Here is a 19,013-nt window from a genome sequence, read left to right as displayed (position 1 = left end):
GGAGCAGAGCAGAGTCCCTGACATTGATAGGGGCTGCGCAGCTGCGAATATCGACCACGGCGGCCCAGTGATCCCTTGGCTAGGGGTCTTGTTGGCTGAGGCAGGCCTACTAAACGGGGAGTAAGGATGAGGCCTAGAGCTGGAAGTAGGGCCCTTCCCCACACCTGGCAACTGCGGCGGCGGCGTTAATCGCCTAGCAGAGTGACGCTGGGCCCAAAGGGGGCTGGCCGCTTATCACCCCACGTGTAGGCGAGAGAGACTTTCCCCTCTTGGAGTGTAGCGGTTGAGGGAGCGATCCAACTGAAAGTCCCTAGCTGCTGGCCTCGTGGGACGGCTGCGGCCGCGGAGAACTAACTGGGCTGGCCTTTGCCCTTCTGAGCTGCCGGCTGGAGGACAGTGGGGCTGGGGTTTCACTGCTAACGGGCCCCGGTGGGAATGTGCCATTTGTCCCTGCTTTGAATCCAAGGAGCTGTGGCCATGGGAGTCTAGGAGCTACTAGCTTGTACCTCGAGGCACGAGGTTGGGCACTGGCTGATGGTTGATGCCCACTACCTGTTCCCTTGAGCGAGAGATAGGCCGGCCCTTCTCTGTCCACTGTGCTTTGGCGATCTTGGTGGAGCTGGGTTTGTGCCTGAGAGCGGTGGGACTGGATTCTGGCTGGAGCCCGACCCGGTGGCGACGCTTCCTACATAGCCCTAGCGGCTTGACCACAGGCTCCTTCCTTTATGGGGTTGTTTTGGGGCCTCCGCATCAGCTTTTGGGGGAAATGGGCGAGGATCAGGGGGACAGTGGGGGCAATATGGTACCGTGAGAGCTTCAGAATGGGAATGTACGTAGGTGTTTTGTCCCACTTGCTGACATGCTGAGTAAGGAGTTGAAGGTAGTGAGCCTCAATGTCAGAGGCCTTAATAGCCCAGTGAAACATGCTGCTGTTTTATCCCTATTGGAAAGCGCGGAGGGTAGTGTGTGCCTGCTACAGGAGACCCATCTCCTCTCTAAAGATACTCGACGCATGGCAGACAAGTGCTTTCCGCTACAGCTGTGGTCTTCGAGGCCTAATAAGAAGAACGGGGTTGCCATTCTTTTTAGTGTGCACGCACACTGCAAAATCGTCTCCCGGTGGAGGACATTAAGGGCAGGTTTCTGGCTGTGCGTGTGCAATGGGGTGAGACACAGTTCACTGTTGGGTCCATTTATGCTCCAAACATGAACCAGGGAGCCCTTCTTGCAGGCAGCGATCTCGCAGGTACGGCATCACCGGACGCCCTGATTCTGTTGGGTGGTGAGCTGAACATTGTAATGGAGGCAGAGGCTGACAGATCGGAGCAGTAGTCCCACCAGACAGGGGCAATGTCCCTGGGGAGAGGCAGTCGCTGTTAGAGGGAGGGTTGCATGATGTATGGCGCGTTCAGCATCCCCAGGAGCGTGACTACACCTACTACTCAGTGGCCCATAAGACTTATGCACACTTGTTTCACTTCTTAGCTACGTCCTCTCTTATGCCCCATTTGTCTGCAGCAGATATTATGCCGCGTTCCTTATCAGATCACGCGCTCATTTCAGTAGTCCTTACTTCTAGTGGTGCTAGACCGCCGTCAGCGGGCTGGCGCCTTCGTGATTCCCTGCTCCACTCAAACTCGGCGGTGGCGAAGATCCGATGGTCATCGTACATTACCATGCCGAAAACAAGGTGGGGGAAACGCCTCTCACATCGGTTTGGGAGGCCCTGAAGCTGGTAGGGAGGGGTGAATTTATCGCGATTGCAGCAACATACTCCCATCTGCACAAGGAGAAACGAGCTGAGTTGGAGGGGTAGGTGAGTGGCCTGGAGACGATTCATAAGAGAACTGGGGCACCAAGGGTTTGGAGGGAGTTAGAGACGAAGCGACGCATGTTAAAACACTTTGACATGGATAGAGCACTGCATGCCTTATTGCGCCTGTGACACAAGTTCTACCTTTGTGGTGAGAAGGCGGGGCAGATGCTTGCACACAGGCTTCGGGCGCGCACTCAATTGACCACTATTTACGCTGTTCAGGATTCGCGAGCGATGGAGCACACCACGGATTCTGCCATTGTAGACACCTTTAGCTAATTTTATCAGACGCTGTATCAGAAAGAGGGAGTGGCCTCTAGGGGAGTCACAGACTATCTTGACGTGCGGAATTACGCCCCTACATCGGGAATCGGCCGAGAGTTTAGACTCGGCGATCCGCATTGAAGTGGTCATCTCGGCCATTGCAAAACTGAAGGTAGCGAAATCACCGGGGCCAGATGGCTTTTCTGCTATCTTTTATAAAACTTTCTGTAGGGAGCTGGCTTCCCTCCTGACTCGTCTTTTTAATTCTTTTCTTGACACGGATGTGGTAGCTCCGTCCATGGCAGAGGCGGCCATTACGGTCATTCTCAAACCAGGGAAAGACCCCAAAGAGTGCGGATCGTACAGGCCGATCTCGCTGCTTAATATTGACGCCAAGCTATTTGCGGGTGTGCTAGCGGCTAGGCTTAGCCCCTTGATGGACGGGATCATCGAGCCCGATCAAGCGGGATTTATTCCTACACGGCAAGGAGGAGACAACACGAAATGGTTGCTCCACCTCATGAATGTGGTCCATCGCTCGCGAAAGCAGGCTTTTCTGCTCTCCATAGATGCGGAGAGGGCCTTCGACCGTGTAGATTGGGACTACCTGTTCGCGGTGTTGAAGGCATTCGGGGTAGGGGATAATTTCCTACGATCGATTCAGTGCCTCTATGCAGCCCCCAAGGCGGCGGTGTGTGTAAATGGCTGTAGGTCTGCTCTTTTCCCCATTACGAGGGGGACGCGACAGGGGTGCCCCCTCTCCCGGTTGCTTTTTGCGCTCTATATGGAGCCCTTTGCTCAGCGTGTTTGGTCTAATATGAACATCACCGGGATCAAATTTGGGGCTAATTCACATAAGATTAGACTCTACGGGATGATGTCATTCTAGCACTCACTCATCCCCACTCCTCTCTGCGAAGCCTCTCGAGGGAGTTATCGGAGTTCCAGAAAGTGGCAGGCTTCAAAGTTAACTTCTACAAATCGCAAATCCTCAACCTCTCCTTCCCTGAGGTGGACGTCCTGGATCTGAGGCAGGACTTTGAGTTCCAGTGGGCACCGTCTGACATTCCGTACTTAGGTGTCCGACTGGCCCCTTCTATTGCTAAAACAATGTCCCTGAACTATAAACTGCTGGCTGACCAGGTTATCAAAGCCCTCTTGGACTGGACCCGTCTTAACTTGGCCTGGTATGGGAGTCTGGCGGCTCTGAAAATGACTGTACTCCCCTGCATACTGTACCTTTTTCAAATGCTACCGTTGACCCCTCCGCAGGGCATCCTCCGGAAGCTGCAGGGGCTCCTCATTAAGTTCTTATGGAACAATAAACGGCAGGCACTGTCCGTAGCGATTAACCCGAAGGCGGCCGGGGGGCTGGGCTTTCCTCTGCTGACAGCCTACTTTCAAGCGGCCACCCTTAGGTATATAGTCGAATGGAACAGGCCCATGTCTAGTAAACATTGGAACTTTATGGACCAGACTGTGGCAGGTTGCAACATCTGGAGGGAATTATGGCTGCCGCGCAATCACAGAGCCTGGGGCCTTTACTCTTCCCCGGTGACGTCCCCGACCCTCAAGGCATGGGATGAACGCAAAGGGTGGTCTACGTTCCCCTCCCCAATGACCCCTATCGTCGACAACCCGGACTTTCCACCCGGCCGCGCGTCCTTGGTCTTCCATCGCTGGCGAGAGAAAGGCTGCAAGAGGGTGGGTTCCCTCTTTGACTTAGATGGGTTGATTCCACTCACCCAGCTACGCACGGAGTCCTTCCAGTTGCCGATGGCTGATGCTTTTCACTATTCGCAGGTGGCACATTGGATCACCCAGCCAGCTAACGTTGCCTCCATATCCCGGCCTTTGAAAAATGGTTGGTCTGTAAGAAAGACGACCGGCGACTCATCTCGAAGCTATATGCGATGATGGTGAGTCAGCCCAGGAGGCAACATACATCTGCGCAAGTTAGATGGGAAATGGAGTTGGGACGTCCGTTGATGAAAAAACAGTAGGAGCATGTTTTCTACCGTGCGCAGCACACGGCCTCTAAGACCGCGGGCACCGAATCAGCCTACAAAGTAGCGTCATATTGGTATTATACTCCAGCGCGCATTAGGGCATGGGATGCCACCAAGTCGGGCCTCTGCTGGAAGGGGTGTGGTCTCACAGGGACACTGCCACATTTGTTATGGCACTGCCCAAAGTTAAGGCGGTATTGGACCAGGATCTTGGATGAGCTGGATGCTGCGTTTCAGATTAACTCCCTCGGTTACCTGAGTATACTCTGCTGGGGCTTCTCCACCCTAAATTCTTTCCCCTGCGCTCGCTGAGGGGTAGGCAGATTGCGCTGGCGCAGTTAGCTGCGAGGCAGGTGCTCCTGGCACACTGGAGTTCCCCGGCTGTACCCGACCCTCGAGATTGGTTCCAAAGCCTCTGGCACATTTTAGCGATGGAACGGCTCTCGATGGAAATGGATGGGAAGGGGGTCGGAATATGCTCAACTTTGGGGCCCGTTCTTGCAGCTCTTATCCAAAGACCTCCGAGAAGTAACTTGCCCGAAGTATTTACAGATCCTGCAACTCATTCCCTTGGAGTCAGAAGGGGCCAAGCCTGTGAACTGAATTTTATCTGGCTGAGCTAGTGGATCCTGGGTAGTGAACTGCGAAGATAGAAGCTGATGCTGAGCGGGATTGGAGTGGGAGGGGGGTTGTATTGCGGGAAAGGAGGATGAGGGGGGTATTTCTGATTTGTCTTTTGTTTGTTACTCGATAAAAGGCGGAAGCCACAGCATAGGTGGGGCAGTTCCCAAGTTCGTAGGAAAACGTGGGGTCGTCCTCCGGGATGTAGGCCCAGACGCTGTGTCATTGTACTGAGGTTACGCCCTGCCGGCAAGTTGATGTAGGCAGCTGGGCTCTGTACCATACTACATTCCCGCATATTAAAAATGATTGACTCTAAAGTGTGCATGTGTGGCTGGCCGCCTCAAGATGGCTGGCCATGACACATGCGCGCTTTAAACAAGTGCAAAGGCAGCCTTCTGCCCACCACTCCTCCCTGCCCACTCAGCAGGCCCACCCCATCCTGACGCTCTGTACAGGATGGGAAGATTAAAACAAAATAGTAACCAATTACCATTTTATTATTTATCTCTGGTGTTTTGGTTGTACAGCATAAGTGGGGCAACACTTCTTTGCTCCAATGGAGGAACTGGCTCTGAATGTTATGCTCAACTTGTTGGACATAATGACTTTTGGGTAATTCAATCCAGGTGGTAGCAATGTACTAACCTTTTTTAATCTTGTTAAGCTCAAGTATTGGAGAGTAGGATTATGGTTGAGCTTTCCTTCTATGGATCTACAATCAATAATTATAAATATTTGTTTTGTAGGTAAATGTACAACGTGGTGGTAGACCCAAACTAAAAGCATGGGCAGTGTGCTTATCAGTGTCTAAATGCAGACGTGCAGCTGAGATAAAAGGTGTTTGCCTAATATTCTTTCTAAGTAGTCTATGCAGCTTATGATGGGATGTTTACTACTTTTGTTTTTGCATTCACTGCCTGCGCTTACCACCTAGCATTTTATAGTGTTGTGGTGCTGGTGGGGAAAATGACCCTTGCAGAAATCATGGCATTAGCTGCATACATGAACAAAGATTTGCGAAGCCCATAAGTCTGGCCGTGGCAAACTGGTGCAATCCATACATTTTTTTTTATTTTTAATGCAGGCATACGCCACAGAATAAAAAATAAAAACACATAAGGAAACATTCCCCACTCCTAAGCGTAGTGGCTGTATGGTTGTAAGAAAATGTTTACATTTAAGAAGAAATTAGCCATCCCCTATCATTTTAATATACCAGTATTGATGCTTCCCAGTAAATAGGTATATTTAGTAACGGTATAGAAATCCTTTTTAGTTTTAATGCACATCACATGGTTTTGAATTACTGTAACCTGCAGTCATACTTTGAACAAACACGCATGATTGAAAATATAAAGAATGCAAAGATAAATGCAGTAAGTAAGTAAGTAAAATTTTATTGTATATGGTTAATTAAAACCTTTACAAAAAGGAGAAAATTTCAAAGAGCTTATTCCATAAAATAAATGAGAGTGCATCTGCTGACTGATGTCCATTTCAAAGTAAAGATAGTCTCTCTTTCATTATCTAGCTTCAAAGTCTTTTGTTTCACTAAGACTTTGTGTTTTGTCCCATTAGTCACCTCTTTTTCGTTTTTCAGCAATAGGAGGCTCGCTTTCTGAAAAAATCTAGTGGCCCTGCAGGCTGTCTGCAGCTGTTCGCTGTTCAGTACTAGCATGACTGCCGGCCGACATGTTCTGATTTGGAAAAGGCGAAATATTTGAAGGAGATAATACGTCTCAGGTTGCTCAGAGAGGGACAGACGCACAGGACGTGGATCAGGGATTCTTCAGAAAGACCACAAAGTCTGCACAGTGATGTTGGCCATGTTTGCCGCCATGCCGGGATCTGGTCTTTTGTGGTATAGGTTCCCAGCCGCAGTCGTAATAGCATTTGTTGCGTAGATGGTGTTATGTAATTAACTAGGTACGGTTGCGGAACGCTTCTCTCGTACGTGGCCAGTACCATTCAGCCGTGTTTTTTCTTGGCCAATGTTGCTTTGTCAGCAATCCTGGATTTGTGTTTTGCCGCACCATTGGCTGCTTTTTTGAAGGCCGCGAAGGTATGATCAGTGTTCCACGTCTGTTGCATGTCAAGATTTTCCAACGCTTCCTCCAGTGTTTTTTTCCATGCCTTTTTTCCTTTTGTTTGATTGTTAATTTCGGTCCAACAGCTCTCAGTTTCCAGCACGTCTTTATGCATTGTAAAAGTACAGTCACCAGCTCTTGCAATGAATGACATATGCTATAGGTGGATGTGCTTATTTAATCAGGAAAAAAGCCATTACTCCGGAGAGCCAATTGCTAAAGTGGGCTGACCCATTGCCATATGCTGTCTTCTGTTGTGGGTTGAAGCAAAACATGAATGGCGGCTGAGCGGTCCATTAGAGGAAGAGGGTTGAACTAGAGCTCCTCTTAGTGTGCATATGCGTATTTATTTCTTTATTCATACATTTCTTTGATTGCAAAAACCTGGTGAGACGTCTAAAGCAGCATATTTCTTTAAGAATTCTAATTAGGTCATTTAACGATGCATATATGTTCTATGTTCTACTACTGAATGTTGGACAAGGAATCTGATTTGGCAGTTGCTGCTGAATCGAGGTCCGTGAGGGTCGTAACTTATTTACTCCTGTAAATAATCTTGGATTTGAACTTGAATGACTTACGAAATCATTCTTAACAATGGCGACAAGGTGAAGTATTTGGAATACAACCCTACACGACATCAAATTTTACCTGAAGCAAATTCACGCGTTATTTCTGAAATCAGTTCCCAATCTCTCGAGTTGATTAATTATACATCCTTGAGATGACAACGGGAAACTGAACGGATTACAGCAAGTACCTCTTAGTGACTGTGTGTTGCGGAAGGTACGAATGGAACTTTGCAGTTTTGGCCTCTGATCCAGACGAGCTGATGTTCATGATTCGGATTCCAGAGTTGAACTGATGACGTCTGATTTGCTCCAACTGTAACTCCTTGTGCATGCTGGGAGTAAATATCTTTACTGCTGTCCTTCTTTTTTCATATTTTAGCTACGATGCGCAATAATGTAAGATGTCAGCGGCCATTTTGGAAAAGTTTTACTGTTTCACTGAGTGAACTGAATTGAAATCGACATTTACTGACTGAACTTAAACCGACTCTCACAAACGAAGGAACGTCGATATTTTTGGGTACGGTGAAGTCGATTTCTTTTGTGGAGATTATGGTAAGGTGGCAATCGACTTTTGTGGAACTGTCTTTGAAGCGCTAATGTTGGGTGCAAACTGGAACCATTGCAAGTTTTAATTAGAAAATGTCTATGTGGGAAAACAAATATTGGAACTGATTTTTCACACTTAACACAAAACGACTGTTTTAAAAAATCCTCATTGACATTGAGATCATCATTTCTTCACAGAAATACAACAAACTAAAGTTTTAACTCTGGAATATGCTCACTTTTATCTTGTGCATACAGTGATGTGCACACTTCAAACCTCTACATATTGTGATTAACACAACATTATTAGTAGTGACAGCACAGTTAGCTTCTTTTGCCTATATTTATTAATTACAATACGGTTGATTTACATTGGTTATCTAACTTTATTATTGTAAATTTGCATAAATATGGCTACTTCATCTGAACCTCCCTATTTTTTAACCGAAAAAGGTGAACCTGTGTTATCTTGGAAAAGATGGAAACTTATTTTCGATTATTACCTTATAGCCATTGGTGGTGAGAATTTTTCAGCCTGTCGTAAACAAGCTATACTCCTGCATAATTTAGGCATTGAGGGAAGATGTATTTATGAAATTCTTGACTTAATTGATATAGGTAATGAGACTGGTGTACCTAGCAATATATATGACATGTCTGTGTTGATGTTTTAGAGACATTTTGGTTCACATATAAATATTGTCTTAGAGAGACATACATTTTATTCCAAAGTGCAGGGTAAGAATGAAAAAGATTTCCAACTATGTTGCTGCTTTCAAGACACTAGCTCGCACATGTGATTTTGAACACCTGACTGATTCCTTGATCAGAGATCAAATCGTCAGGTGCACAAATAATGTTAAAGTTTAAGAAAAGCTTTTAAGCAAAAATCCTTGTTTGAAAGATGCAGTTGCCATAATTAAAGGTATGGAAAATACTACTATGTGGGTACGTGAAATGTGTGTTGATGGTAGCACTATCTTTGTTTTTCTCATCAAAGAAGGTAACAGTGAGTCTTCTGTTAATGAAGTTTACAGAGTTAATGATCATAATAAAAAAAATAATGACAAGACAGGTAACGATAAACATGCGACATCATTCAACAAGGAAGTAGAAAAGAAATCTGAAAGGAAAAAACTTTCTTCTGTTGAAGCTAAATCTAGTGGTCCAAAATGCTACAGATGTGGCAGTGATGGATATTGGACAAATAGCCCAGGGTGTTTTGCATGATTTGCATTTTGCAAAATTTGTGGCAAAAAAGGTCATTATGTTCGTGTGTGTCGAGGAGCTAAACAACAGAACATAAATTATATTGGTGATGAAGTCAATGTTGTTTCTAGTATACGTGAGGATGGTAGTGTAGATGTGGATCCCATTGGAATGCCTGAATGTGAGATAACAGTCGGTGGTAGGAAAATAATGGTTTTAGCGGATTCAGGATCACCGTACACAATGATTGGTGACAAAAACTGGGACACCACATTTGGTTGTGATAATGTAGAATTATTACCTTCAGACATTAATCCAGTAGGGTATGGTGGAGTCAAAATTGATGTACTTGGATATTGTATCAAGAAAATTCAATTTTCTGATTGTGAGACTGTGGGGAATATGTATGTGGCCACAAGGGGTGACAACCTTCTTGGATGGAGACATCAAAGAGATATGGGAATCACATTCAATCCTAAAAGCGAACAAAAAGTGTCGTTATTGACAAAAACTGATTTACCTTCAGATATTTTCATGAAGTTTCTAGAAGTCTTTAGTAATGATCTCGGACTTCAGAAAATTTGAACACAAAATCATCCTAAAAAATGGCGCTACACCATTTGTGTCAAAGGTGAGGAAATCTCCTCATAAGAAGATGGAACCATTGGAACAGGAGATTTGTAAGCTCAAACAGAGAGGGGTGATTGAAGAGATTGAAAGCTCTGAGTGGTTGGCTCCGGTGGTTTTTGCACCAAAGGATGGTGGGAAAGAAATTTGACTATGTGCGGATTTAAGCGGTTTGAACAAATTTATTTGGATTGATAGACAGCCTTTGCCGAATATAACTGAGACTTTGTCCCTCATTAAGAATGCGAAGATCTTTAGTGTGATGGATTTGTCCTCTGCTTACCACCATGTTAAGTTACATCCGGAGTCTAGGCATTTAACTTTATTTAGTACACCGGTAGGAGCTTTTCAATTTTTGAGGATGCTATTGGACTTGCATCTGCTGTAGCATGTTTTCAAAGAAAATGAAACAAGTGCTTCAAGTATTGAATAAGGTGTTATTTTTTCAAGACAATATTTTGCTTTATGGAAAAGATGTGGAGGAACATGATGACAAATTGTGGAAAGTATTAGAAAGATTACAGTCTGCAGGCTTGGAGATTAAAAGAGAAAAATGTAAATTTAGAGTTACATCTGTAACTTATTTAGGTCACAAAATTTAATGTGTTGGGATTAGTCCTAAATTAGAGTTGGCTAAAAGCATAGAGAAGCTCCCAAATCAATTAACAAAGACCAGATATGTTCTTTTCTAGGTTTAGCAGAATTCAGCTCCAAATTCATTCAATATTTTGCTTCAATTTCTAAGCCATTGAGAGCTATGTTAAAAAAAAGGATCACAGTTTGTTTGGTCCGATGAATGTGACGTGACATTTAAAAGGGTGAGAGATTGCATTGCAAAGTTACCCACATTAGGTAATTTTGATGTGAACAAAAATAATATTTTATCAACCGATGCAAGTATTTGAGGTTTGGGCGCAGTACTCGCTCAGGTTGTTAATGGTGATTTGAAGGTGGTAGCTTTTGCTTCACGCACCTTGAGAGGAGCTGAAGAGAGATATTCTGTTATCGAGCGTTAGGCACTAGCGGTATTTTTGGCAATTCTTCATTTCAATTTTTTTTCGTGGGGTATACCTTTCGATGTAAGATCTGATCACAAACCACTTTCCAAGATTTTCACCTCCAGGGAAATAGATAATCTTTCTCCGAGGATTTCTCGTTGGGTTGATGGATTTTCTAACTATAATTTTTCTGTTGAGTTTGTTCCTGGTTCCAAGAATTGTATGGCAGACCGTATGTCTAGGTTACCAGTTCAATCTGACTTAGTCAGTGTGGATAGTCTTGCAATAAATTGGATTTGTGAATCTGCTTTGGAAAATCAGGAGTGGAGTGATGTAAATGAAAAGGATCCTGATTTCATCACGTTGAAAGACTTTATTGTAAATGGTTGGCCAGTTAAAAATACGTTGTCTGCAAGCTTGTCCAATTATTTTTGTGTGTAAGATGGATTGAGCATACTATATGATAAGATTTAGAGAGGTAAGAGTTTACTAGCTCCACCTGATTTAAAATCCAATCTAGTCAATTTGGCACATGAAAGCCATTTAGGCCGCAAAAAAACTAAAGCAAGACTTCTTCAATGGTATTGGTGGCCAGGAATGGACCATGATGTGGAAGCTGTTGTGAAAGATTGTTGGCAATGTGCCAACAATGATAAATCTAAGAAAGCTTTTTCTGCGCTCATTTCACCAGTTAATGTACCTGATGAACCTTGGACAAAATTAGGTCTAGACATTGCTGGTCCATTTGAGTTGTTGAATCATGATGAACATTTTGTTATTTTACTTGTAGATTATACTTCCAAGTGGGTGGTGACAAAATGTGTTCCATCGGTTAATTCTCGTGTGGTTATTGAATTTTTGAAAGATGAGTTCTCCAGACAAGGTGTTCCTAAAACGTTAATTACTGACAATGGAGCACAATTTGTTTCAGATGAGATTAAACAATTTCTCACCAGTTTAGCTAGTGTACATTTTAAAACTGCTCTTTATTCTCTGCAAGCTAATGGCTTAGCTGCGAGTATGAATAAGATTGTCAAGAGCTGTGCTCAGAGAGCAATTTAAAAAAAAGAGTCATTGTAAACAGCTTTGAGAGAAACTTGGTGAGCACATAGAGTAACACCTAACAGTGTGACGTGTGTCTCGCCTTTTGCTGTCCTCAGAGGAAGGAAACCTCATTGCAAACTAAATCCAGTTTGGCTGGGATTACATATCTCTACACAAGACCAACTTTCTTTATCTGAAATGAGTGTGCGAAGGAAGAATTATCAAAATAAATATATATATTTTTTATTTTAAACATTCAACAAGACAAACTTTGTGGAGTGTTGGTAACACAGTTCTTGTGTGCAAACCAGGCATGGTAAGGAAAGGACAGTCAGGATTCATGGATCCTTTTGTTATTTCTTCTGTCAAAAAAATATTTGGTTGTTTTGGATTCTGGTGATGTTTGGAATATATCTCGTTTGGTCAAAGTTTGTAATCAAAACTCTCGACTTTCTCAGCGAGTTGGTTTGAATCATCATGACATCACTGTCAATAGAAGTTCTAGTAGATGCAGGAGGTACCATGTTTGAGGGTGAGGGTCAGAATTTACGATTCCATCCGGTATTCCTGCATCAAATTCATGCTTTTTGAAGTGTTTTCTTTGGAATAAGGAATAACTGCTCAGACCCAGAGATATTAAATCCTTTCTCCAGCAAGTTTTCTTTATTTATTTTGTTGAAGAATACCCTTCTTTGTATGCCTCCTCTGAGTGTCAGTGGGAGGGCTGGTGCCAGTTGGGGTGTGGAAACAGTGATGCAGGGCAGGCTTTGTCTGTCCGGGGCCAGCACTATCCACTCCCTGTGCAGATACCAGGGCCATGCAGGGGCCGGGTTATACTGATGCCCACAGCCTCAACCCATGCAACAGCAAAGGCAAGCCGGTGTCTCAGGTTCTAGAAGCAAATGGGTCTTATTTACCCCTGCTGGCAAAATAACTAAATAATGGGGTTTACTTCTGCCATTTAGCAATCACTAAAAAAGGGTCCAGACCCTTGGCTGCTACTGTCAGGAGTTTTTTATGTAAATACGTATTCTTAAATTTTTTTGCCGATGGCTTCTCTCTCTAGCTCTACTGCATTATCCATCTCAAAACACTTAGGGTCCCATTAAGATGGCGGGCAGATTGCCCCCGCCAGGCTGGCGGTGGCCACCGCCAGCCTGGCGGAGGCAATCCGCCCGCCATCCACTCTCGTTCCCCCCAGCCCCATATTAGTATAGCGGGGGGGACTTTTCCGCCCCGGTCGCCTTGCAGCCGGGGCGGAAAAGGAATAATATGGTGGCGGTGTCTATCAGACACCGCCAGCCATATTACGATGTGCTTTTGGCAATGCCTTTCCGTGGCGGCAATGTCACCACGGAAAGGCAGGCGGACTTCACTCTGGGGGCCCCGTGCGGGCCCTCAGAGTGAAGGAGAGTAGGGGGTGCACACGGGGGGGGTACCTGTGGTACCACCCTTCATTTGCATTTACAAAGCGGCAGGCACCGCGCGGTGCCTGCCGCTTTGTAAATGCAAATGTGAAAGTGCTTTTTCAGCATTGTGGCGGGCGGTGCTGAGAGCACCGCCGCCACAATGCTTAACATGCAGCATGTGCCCGCCACTGTGGCGGGCACATCCTAATACCACCCCAGGGACCCCCGCCCTTATGGCGGGCGGTCCTGAGTCCCGCTAGGATGACGGGCGGACTAAATCCGCCTGTCATCATAATGACCCCCCTAGTTTTCTCAATCAGAATATTATGCCTAAAACACCATACTGGTTTGTGCGACTATATATATATATATATATATATATATATATGTGCCAAATGAGTCAAAGGATTCTCTTTTTAAATTCCTCCACCCCGGCCTTCATTTACTGTAAAACACCTTAACACACAGTTCGAAAAATATTAGAATGTGCTCACCCTCAATGAAGGCTTGCCCAGCGATAATAGCAGTAAATTCCTTGTCCATTCCATTGATCTGTAAAATATAGGGTCAGAGGTAGAGAAGGTGAGAGAGGTAATGAATAAATAGGGCTAGAGCAAGAGAGAAAGACAGAGACTGAATGAAAGAGAAAATGTAGGTAGAAAGAGAGACAGGAAGAGAGATGAAAGAGAAATTTGAAGAGGAAGAAAGAAAGAGCAAAACAAATTATAGAAATATATAAGGAAAGAGAAAAGGAAAAATAGGAAGAGAGAGACAAATAGATGTAAATGAAGACAATGCGAGAGAGTTATAGAAAGAGAGAGAGGCAGTACAGATCAAAAAGGAAAGAAGACAGAAAAGGATGGGGGAGAGGAAGTGAGAGAAAAGTGTGAACATAATGATCCAAAGAAAAATGGAGAAACAAAGAAACAGAGAGAGCAGCCAGTAAAGACAGAGAGCCTGAAATCTCAAAAGAGAAGGGAGACATAGACTCAGGTTGAGCAAGAAAGGTGGGCGAGCGAGAAAATTATAGGTAGGCAGGTGAAAGACAGAAGGAGAGGCAGTGAGAGGCGATTGTAGAATGGGGTGACCCAGAGAGAGAGAGAGAGAGAGAGAGAGAGACGCACAGAGAAGGGAAGTAGGGAGAATGTCAGAAAAAGTCATATCGAGAGGAGGGAGACAAGGTGAAAAAGGATAGAAAAAGAAACATCCAGAAGAGCAGAGACTAAGATGCATTCAAAGAGGGGGATTGAAAAGAGAACGATGGAGACAGCATTGAGGCAGAGGAGGAAGGCAGAAAGAGAGAAAATGGGCACAGTCAAGGAGAGAGGCAGGCAGAGAGAAAGTGGGAGGGGTAGTACGAAGAAATGTTCATTAGACTCACAATATTAGTGTTAAATCAATGTCTGAGGCATTTATTGGTCAGCCTCAGTGATGTGATGTTCAGTCATGATGGCCAACAATGTAAGAGAGCATGGAAGTGCAATTTTCTAGCAATTGTCAATTATGTTATTGAGCCAAGATAGCAATGCATTCACCATGTAAGGAAGTGCCTCTTTTTGCATGATCACTCCCAAAGATTTGGGCCGATGCTGCTGTTTTTTCGACTCTGAAGGTGCACTGAGGCCTGCTAACCAGAACTTAGTACCAGTGCTTAGATCTCTTTAAAAGTATATGGCTCATCCACAATTGGCATAAGTTAACTTACATTGCAGTCCCTTGTACATGGTACCAGGGGTATCCAGGGCCTGTAAACAGAAGCGTCCTTTGTGAACTGTAGCACTTAATGTACCATCATGAGTGTGACAAAGTGTTGCAGGGATTCTGAAGAATCACAGAACTGTGATTGGGATCATGGAACCTCAGTAGGTAGGGACTGAGTCATCCTACCATATGTGTACCCATGAATCAGTGGACCAACTAGCTATAGTGTCTCACCTGCCCTCCTACTCACTTAAAGGTAACACCCTTAACACAACATTCCGACCCTCTCAGTAATCGCGGTTGCAGGACACACCCTTTCACTCTCACTCTAGTCCACAATAAGATCTGACAGAGACATGAGAACACATTACAATGTTTATTTTAACTATCATACTCTAGTATGCAGTATACATGCAACAACAAGTAGGAAAATGCCTAACACAAATAAGGCTAGCATAGCAAGTAGTCCATAAATCATAAAAGGTGCTGTCATTATATACGACAGGGTAGGCTAACCTACCTCCCCTTCTACAGAAGCAAAATCATTATTTATTAGAAGAACTCTGCGTGTTAGCAGCAGAACCCGTACTTCAGTCTATAGATTGAAGATCTACATCACAGGTGTTGTCTTGCTTCCTTCTCTAAAAGATCCCTCTCCTAGTGTGTTACCCACCCGTGAATAGCTATATGACCAAAGTACATGTTCCAAAACAACAGATGCATCTGCATGTTTTGTATAGGTGCTAGGGCCTGATCAGAACAAAATAACAAGGGCCATTTTAGTTGGACCTTGTCTGCAATGTTCAGACTAAATCCCAGGAAAGAACAGAATGCAAAAACAACAGCATGTTCTGTGTGAAAGTTACAGTGTGGCACAAAGCAAAACAATTTTGGGAAGTAATGTGTGCAAAGCAGAAGACAGTCTCTTGCTTACGTAGGGAAAATGACAATGACCACATGGACCACGTGACAAAAGCAAATCAAGACTCACAGACTGCCATTGCTGGCTGGATTTTAAACTGCTACCACAACTGTGCCATTTAAACTAACAACGAAGTTATTACCTTCTTTTTTTATATGTCACCCCTAAGGTAGGCCTATCAAGCCCTAAGGCAGAGTTCTGTATATTAGAATTCAAAACATGTATTTTTATATGTCCTAGCAATAAAAGTAGTAGCCCCAGGGTTACACGCTGGTAACAAACCTGTGCTAAATTCTGAATGGGACTACTAACATTGGTACTTCAAAGTAGGAAATGAAAATTCATATCCAAGTTGAATTTAATGTAACGTTTAAGTAAATGGCAACTTTGGAAAGTTGCCAATCTGCTGCCCAAGTTTTCCAGGGAAAGTTAATGGTTGCTCACCATGAGGCTCCTCTCTGCTCTCCTAGGGGCAGAGTGAATGACACTCATGAAGGAACACAAAGGGTCTGCCTTTGGAAGAGGAGTTAACTTTCCCTGACAGGAAGGCCAAACAGGATGAGGGACCAAAAGGCAAGCTTCAAAGTGGAAGCCAAATTTCTTGTAAATGGTAGACACAAATGAAAGGGCTACTCTTTTGTTTCTGGTAGGCAGGTTGGTGTCGGGGACATGGAGGGGGAATCAGTTGCAAAACCAGCTTTCCCATGGACGTGCAGCCATCAGAGAGCCACATTTCTAAGGTGAGCTACCAAACTTCACAGACTGAAAGAGGGGCTGTGACATTTTTTAGAGTGGGCAGAATATTGCATTCTAGGATATCTAGATGTCCCACTTTGCAGAAAGTCATCATCCGGTGGGAGGGGAAATGGTAGATCAAAAAGGCTATAGTAACCACATCCAGCAAAAGCAAGTTCTGGGCATAACAGTGGCACCCGTGGCACCCAGACCTCAGATCAAGTCTGCACTGGAAAAAGGACTGGAGACATGACTGGAGAAAGACTGCTCTGCTGTTCCCTGGGCCTGGAGTAGACAGGCTGCACCAAAGACTGGAGTGCACCTGCTGATCCTTGTGCTCACAAAGAGAGGACTGTGCCTATGGTGTCTTGCTCGAAGTAGGTAATTCTGAGCCCCAGACAGAAGAGGGACTTCAAGAGTCAGTTGGCCCGACTTTCTGTTATAACACCAGGGCCACAAAAGCTGAAGAAGCCTGCCTTGGTGAGTTGGTAGCCACAATCACTTGATTGCCACTGACCACAGAATGGCAGCCTGGGAGACACTCAAAAGTTGCACTGAGTCTGCTGGACCCAGGACAATCATCAGAGTGCAGTTTTGCTGTAACTGGACATCAGTAGAGCAGTGGCAATTGTTTTTTAGCTAGACTTCAACTTATCTTTGAGGGACATCAACCCCTATGGTAAAAGTCTCTCCACCATGTTTGTAGACCAAGGAGTGGTCCGATGAAGAACAGTCACCAGACCAGCATCCTTCAGCATCCTGTATACCTTGCATCAGGACCACTCCATTGATGTCTATGATGGCTCACCCGGATAGACTGGTCTAGAAACTGCTTTGACTGTAGGGTAACTGACCTTTCAAGCCAATTGTCCCTTGAGATTTGCTCCATGCTGGAGTTGGTCGCCTAAAGAGGGTCGGAGTAACTGAACACAGCTTTACAAAAGTTTTCCAAGTAACCGCTAACTGTGGTAGTTGTCAATGGTGCACAGTCAAAATATCGATTCCAAATTATCGACCAACATTAAAGTTAAAAATATCGAAGATGAAGAATATCGAGGTCAAGAATATCGTTGGACAGAATATCGACCCTAAGGTAAGTAATATTGATTTTTTTTATATCGATGTAAGTAATATCGCAGTTAGTAATATCGATATCAATTATATCGATGTTGCTAATTTCGATGTTACTAATATCGATATTTGTTTGTTGTTATTTATTTTATTGTGTATTTTATATGTATGTGTTATATGTTTTTTGTTAAGTTTTTTATTTGTTTTAAATTATATGTGTACTATTTTTTATATATTAAAAATGTTATATTTAATGAAATTTTTTGATTTAGTACTGGAGCAGGTTGTGGGTTTATAGGGGAATAGGGTGGGAAGTAATTTAATTATAGTAAATTAACTATTAATTTTTAGTAATTGTAAATTAATTTTAATTCATTTTTGTGTTTAAGTTCTGTAGCGGGTTGTGGGTTTATAGGGGAATTGGGTGGGAAGTAATTTAATTGTAATTAAGTAATTATTTATTTTTAATTGATATTGATGATTATTTTATTTATAATTAAATATTAGTTGGTAATTAATTATTTTAATTGCTAATTAATTTTTTAATTGGTAATTAAGGTTTGTTATTTGGTAATTACATTTTTTAATCGGCAATTCATTTTTTTAATTGGTAATTAAGGTTTGTAATTGGTAATTACATTCTTTAATTGGTTATTACATTTTCTAATTGGTAATTATTTTATTTAAATTGGTAATTGATATTGTTAATTGTTAATTACTTTTTATTAATTGGAAATTCATTTTATTAAGTGGTAAAAAACTTTTCATGACAAAATGTTTGTTTACCATTTTTTAATTGTTAATACATTTTTAATTATTAATATGTGTTTTGAAAAATATTTTAGTGTTCAATTTTTATTCTTTGTTAATTTATATTTCTTAAATAATATTTATTGGTATATATTGTTAATTTATTGTAAATTAACTATTCAATTGTAATTATGTTTTTAGTAATTATTAATGGGTATTTGCAAATGATGTAGAATAATTTAAAAATTAAATGTTTAATTATTTTATTTACAACAATTATTTATAAGTATGTTATACTTAACTTCTACGCTATCCAATGCTTTTCCTACTGTTGCACTCTCTGGAGTTGGAATAGTAATTTTTACCCCTACGCTATCCAACGCTTTCCCTACTGTTGCACTCTCTGGAGTTGGAATAGTAATTTTTACCCTCCCACTATCCAACGCTTTCCCTACTGTTGCACTCTCTGGAGTGGGAATAGTAATTTTTACCCCTACGCTATCCAACGCTTTCCCTACTGTTGCACTCTCTGGAGTTGGAATAGTAATTTTTACCCCTACGCTATCCAACGCTTTCCCTACTGTTGCACTCTCTGGAGTTGGAATAGTAATTTTTACCCTCCCACT

The 19,013-nt window shown here is 43.3% G+C and overlaps 1 protein-coding gene across 1 annotated transcript in view; it reads right to left on the bottom strand.

Annotated features, from left to right (window-relative positions):
• Positions 1 to 19,013, bottom strand: part of LOC144766744 (uncharacterized) — a 604,477-nt gene that overhangs the window by 14,015 nt on the left and 571,449 nt on the right. Inside the window, exon 14 of the mRNA XM_078650492.1 lies at positions 13,703 to 13,760. Coding sequence (XP_078506618.1) covers positions 13,703 to 13,760 — 58 coding nt within the window. The remainder of the gene's footprint in view (positions 1 to 13,702; positions 13,761 to 19,013) is intronic.

The sequence above is a fragment of the Lissotriton helveticus genome, chromosome 7 (genome assembly GCF_964261635.1).
Source record: "Lissotriton helveticus chromosome 7, aLisHel1.1, whole genome shotgun sequence".
NCBI classification, from domain to species: domain Eukaryota; kingdom Metazoa; phylum Chordata; class Amphibia; order Caudata; family Salamandridae; genus Lissotriton; species Lissotriton helveticus.
The sequence above is the reverse complement of the archived record's forward strand: the minus strand, read 5'-3'. Positions and strand labels throughout refer to the sequence as shown.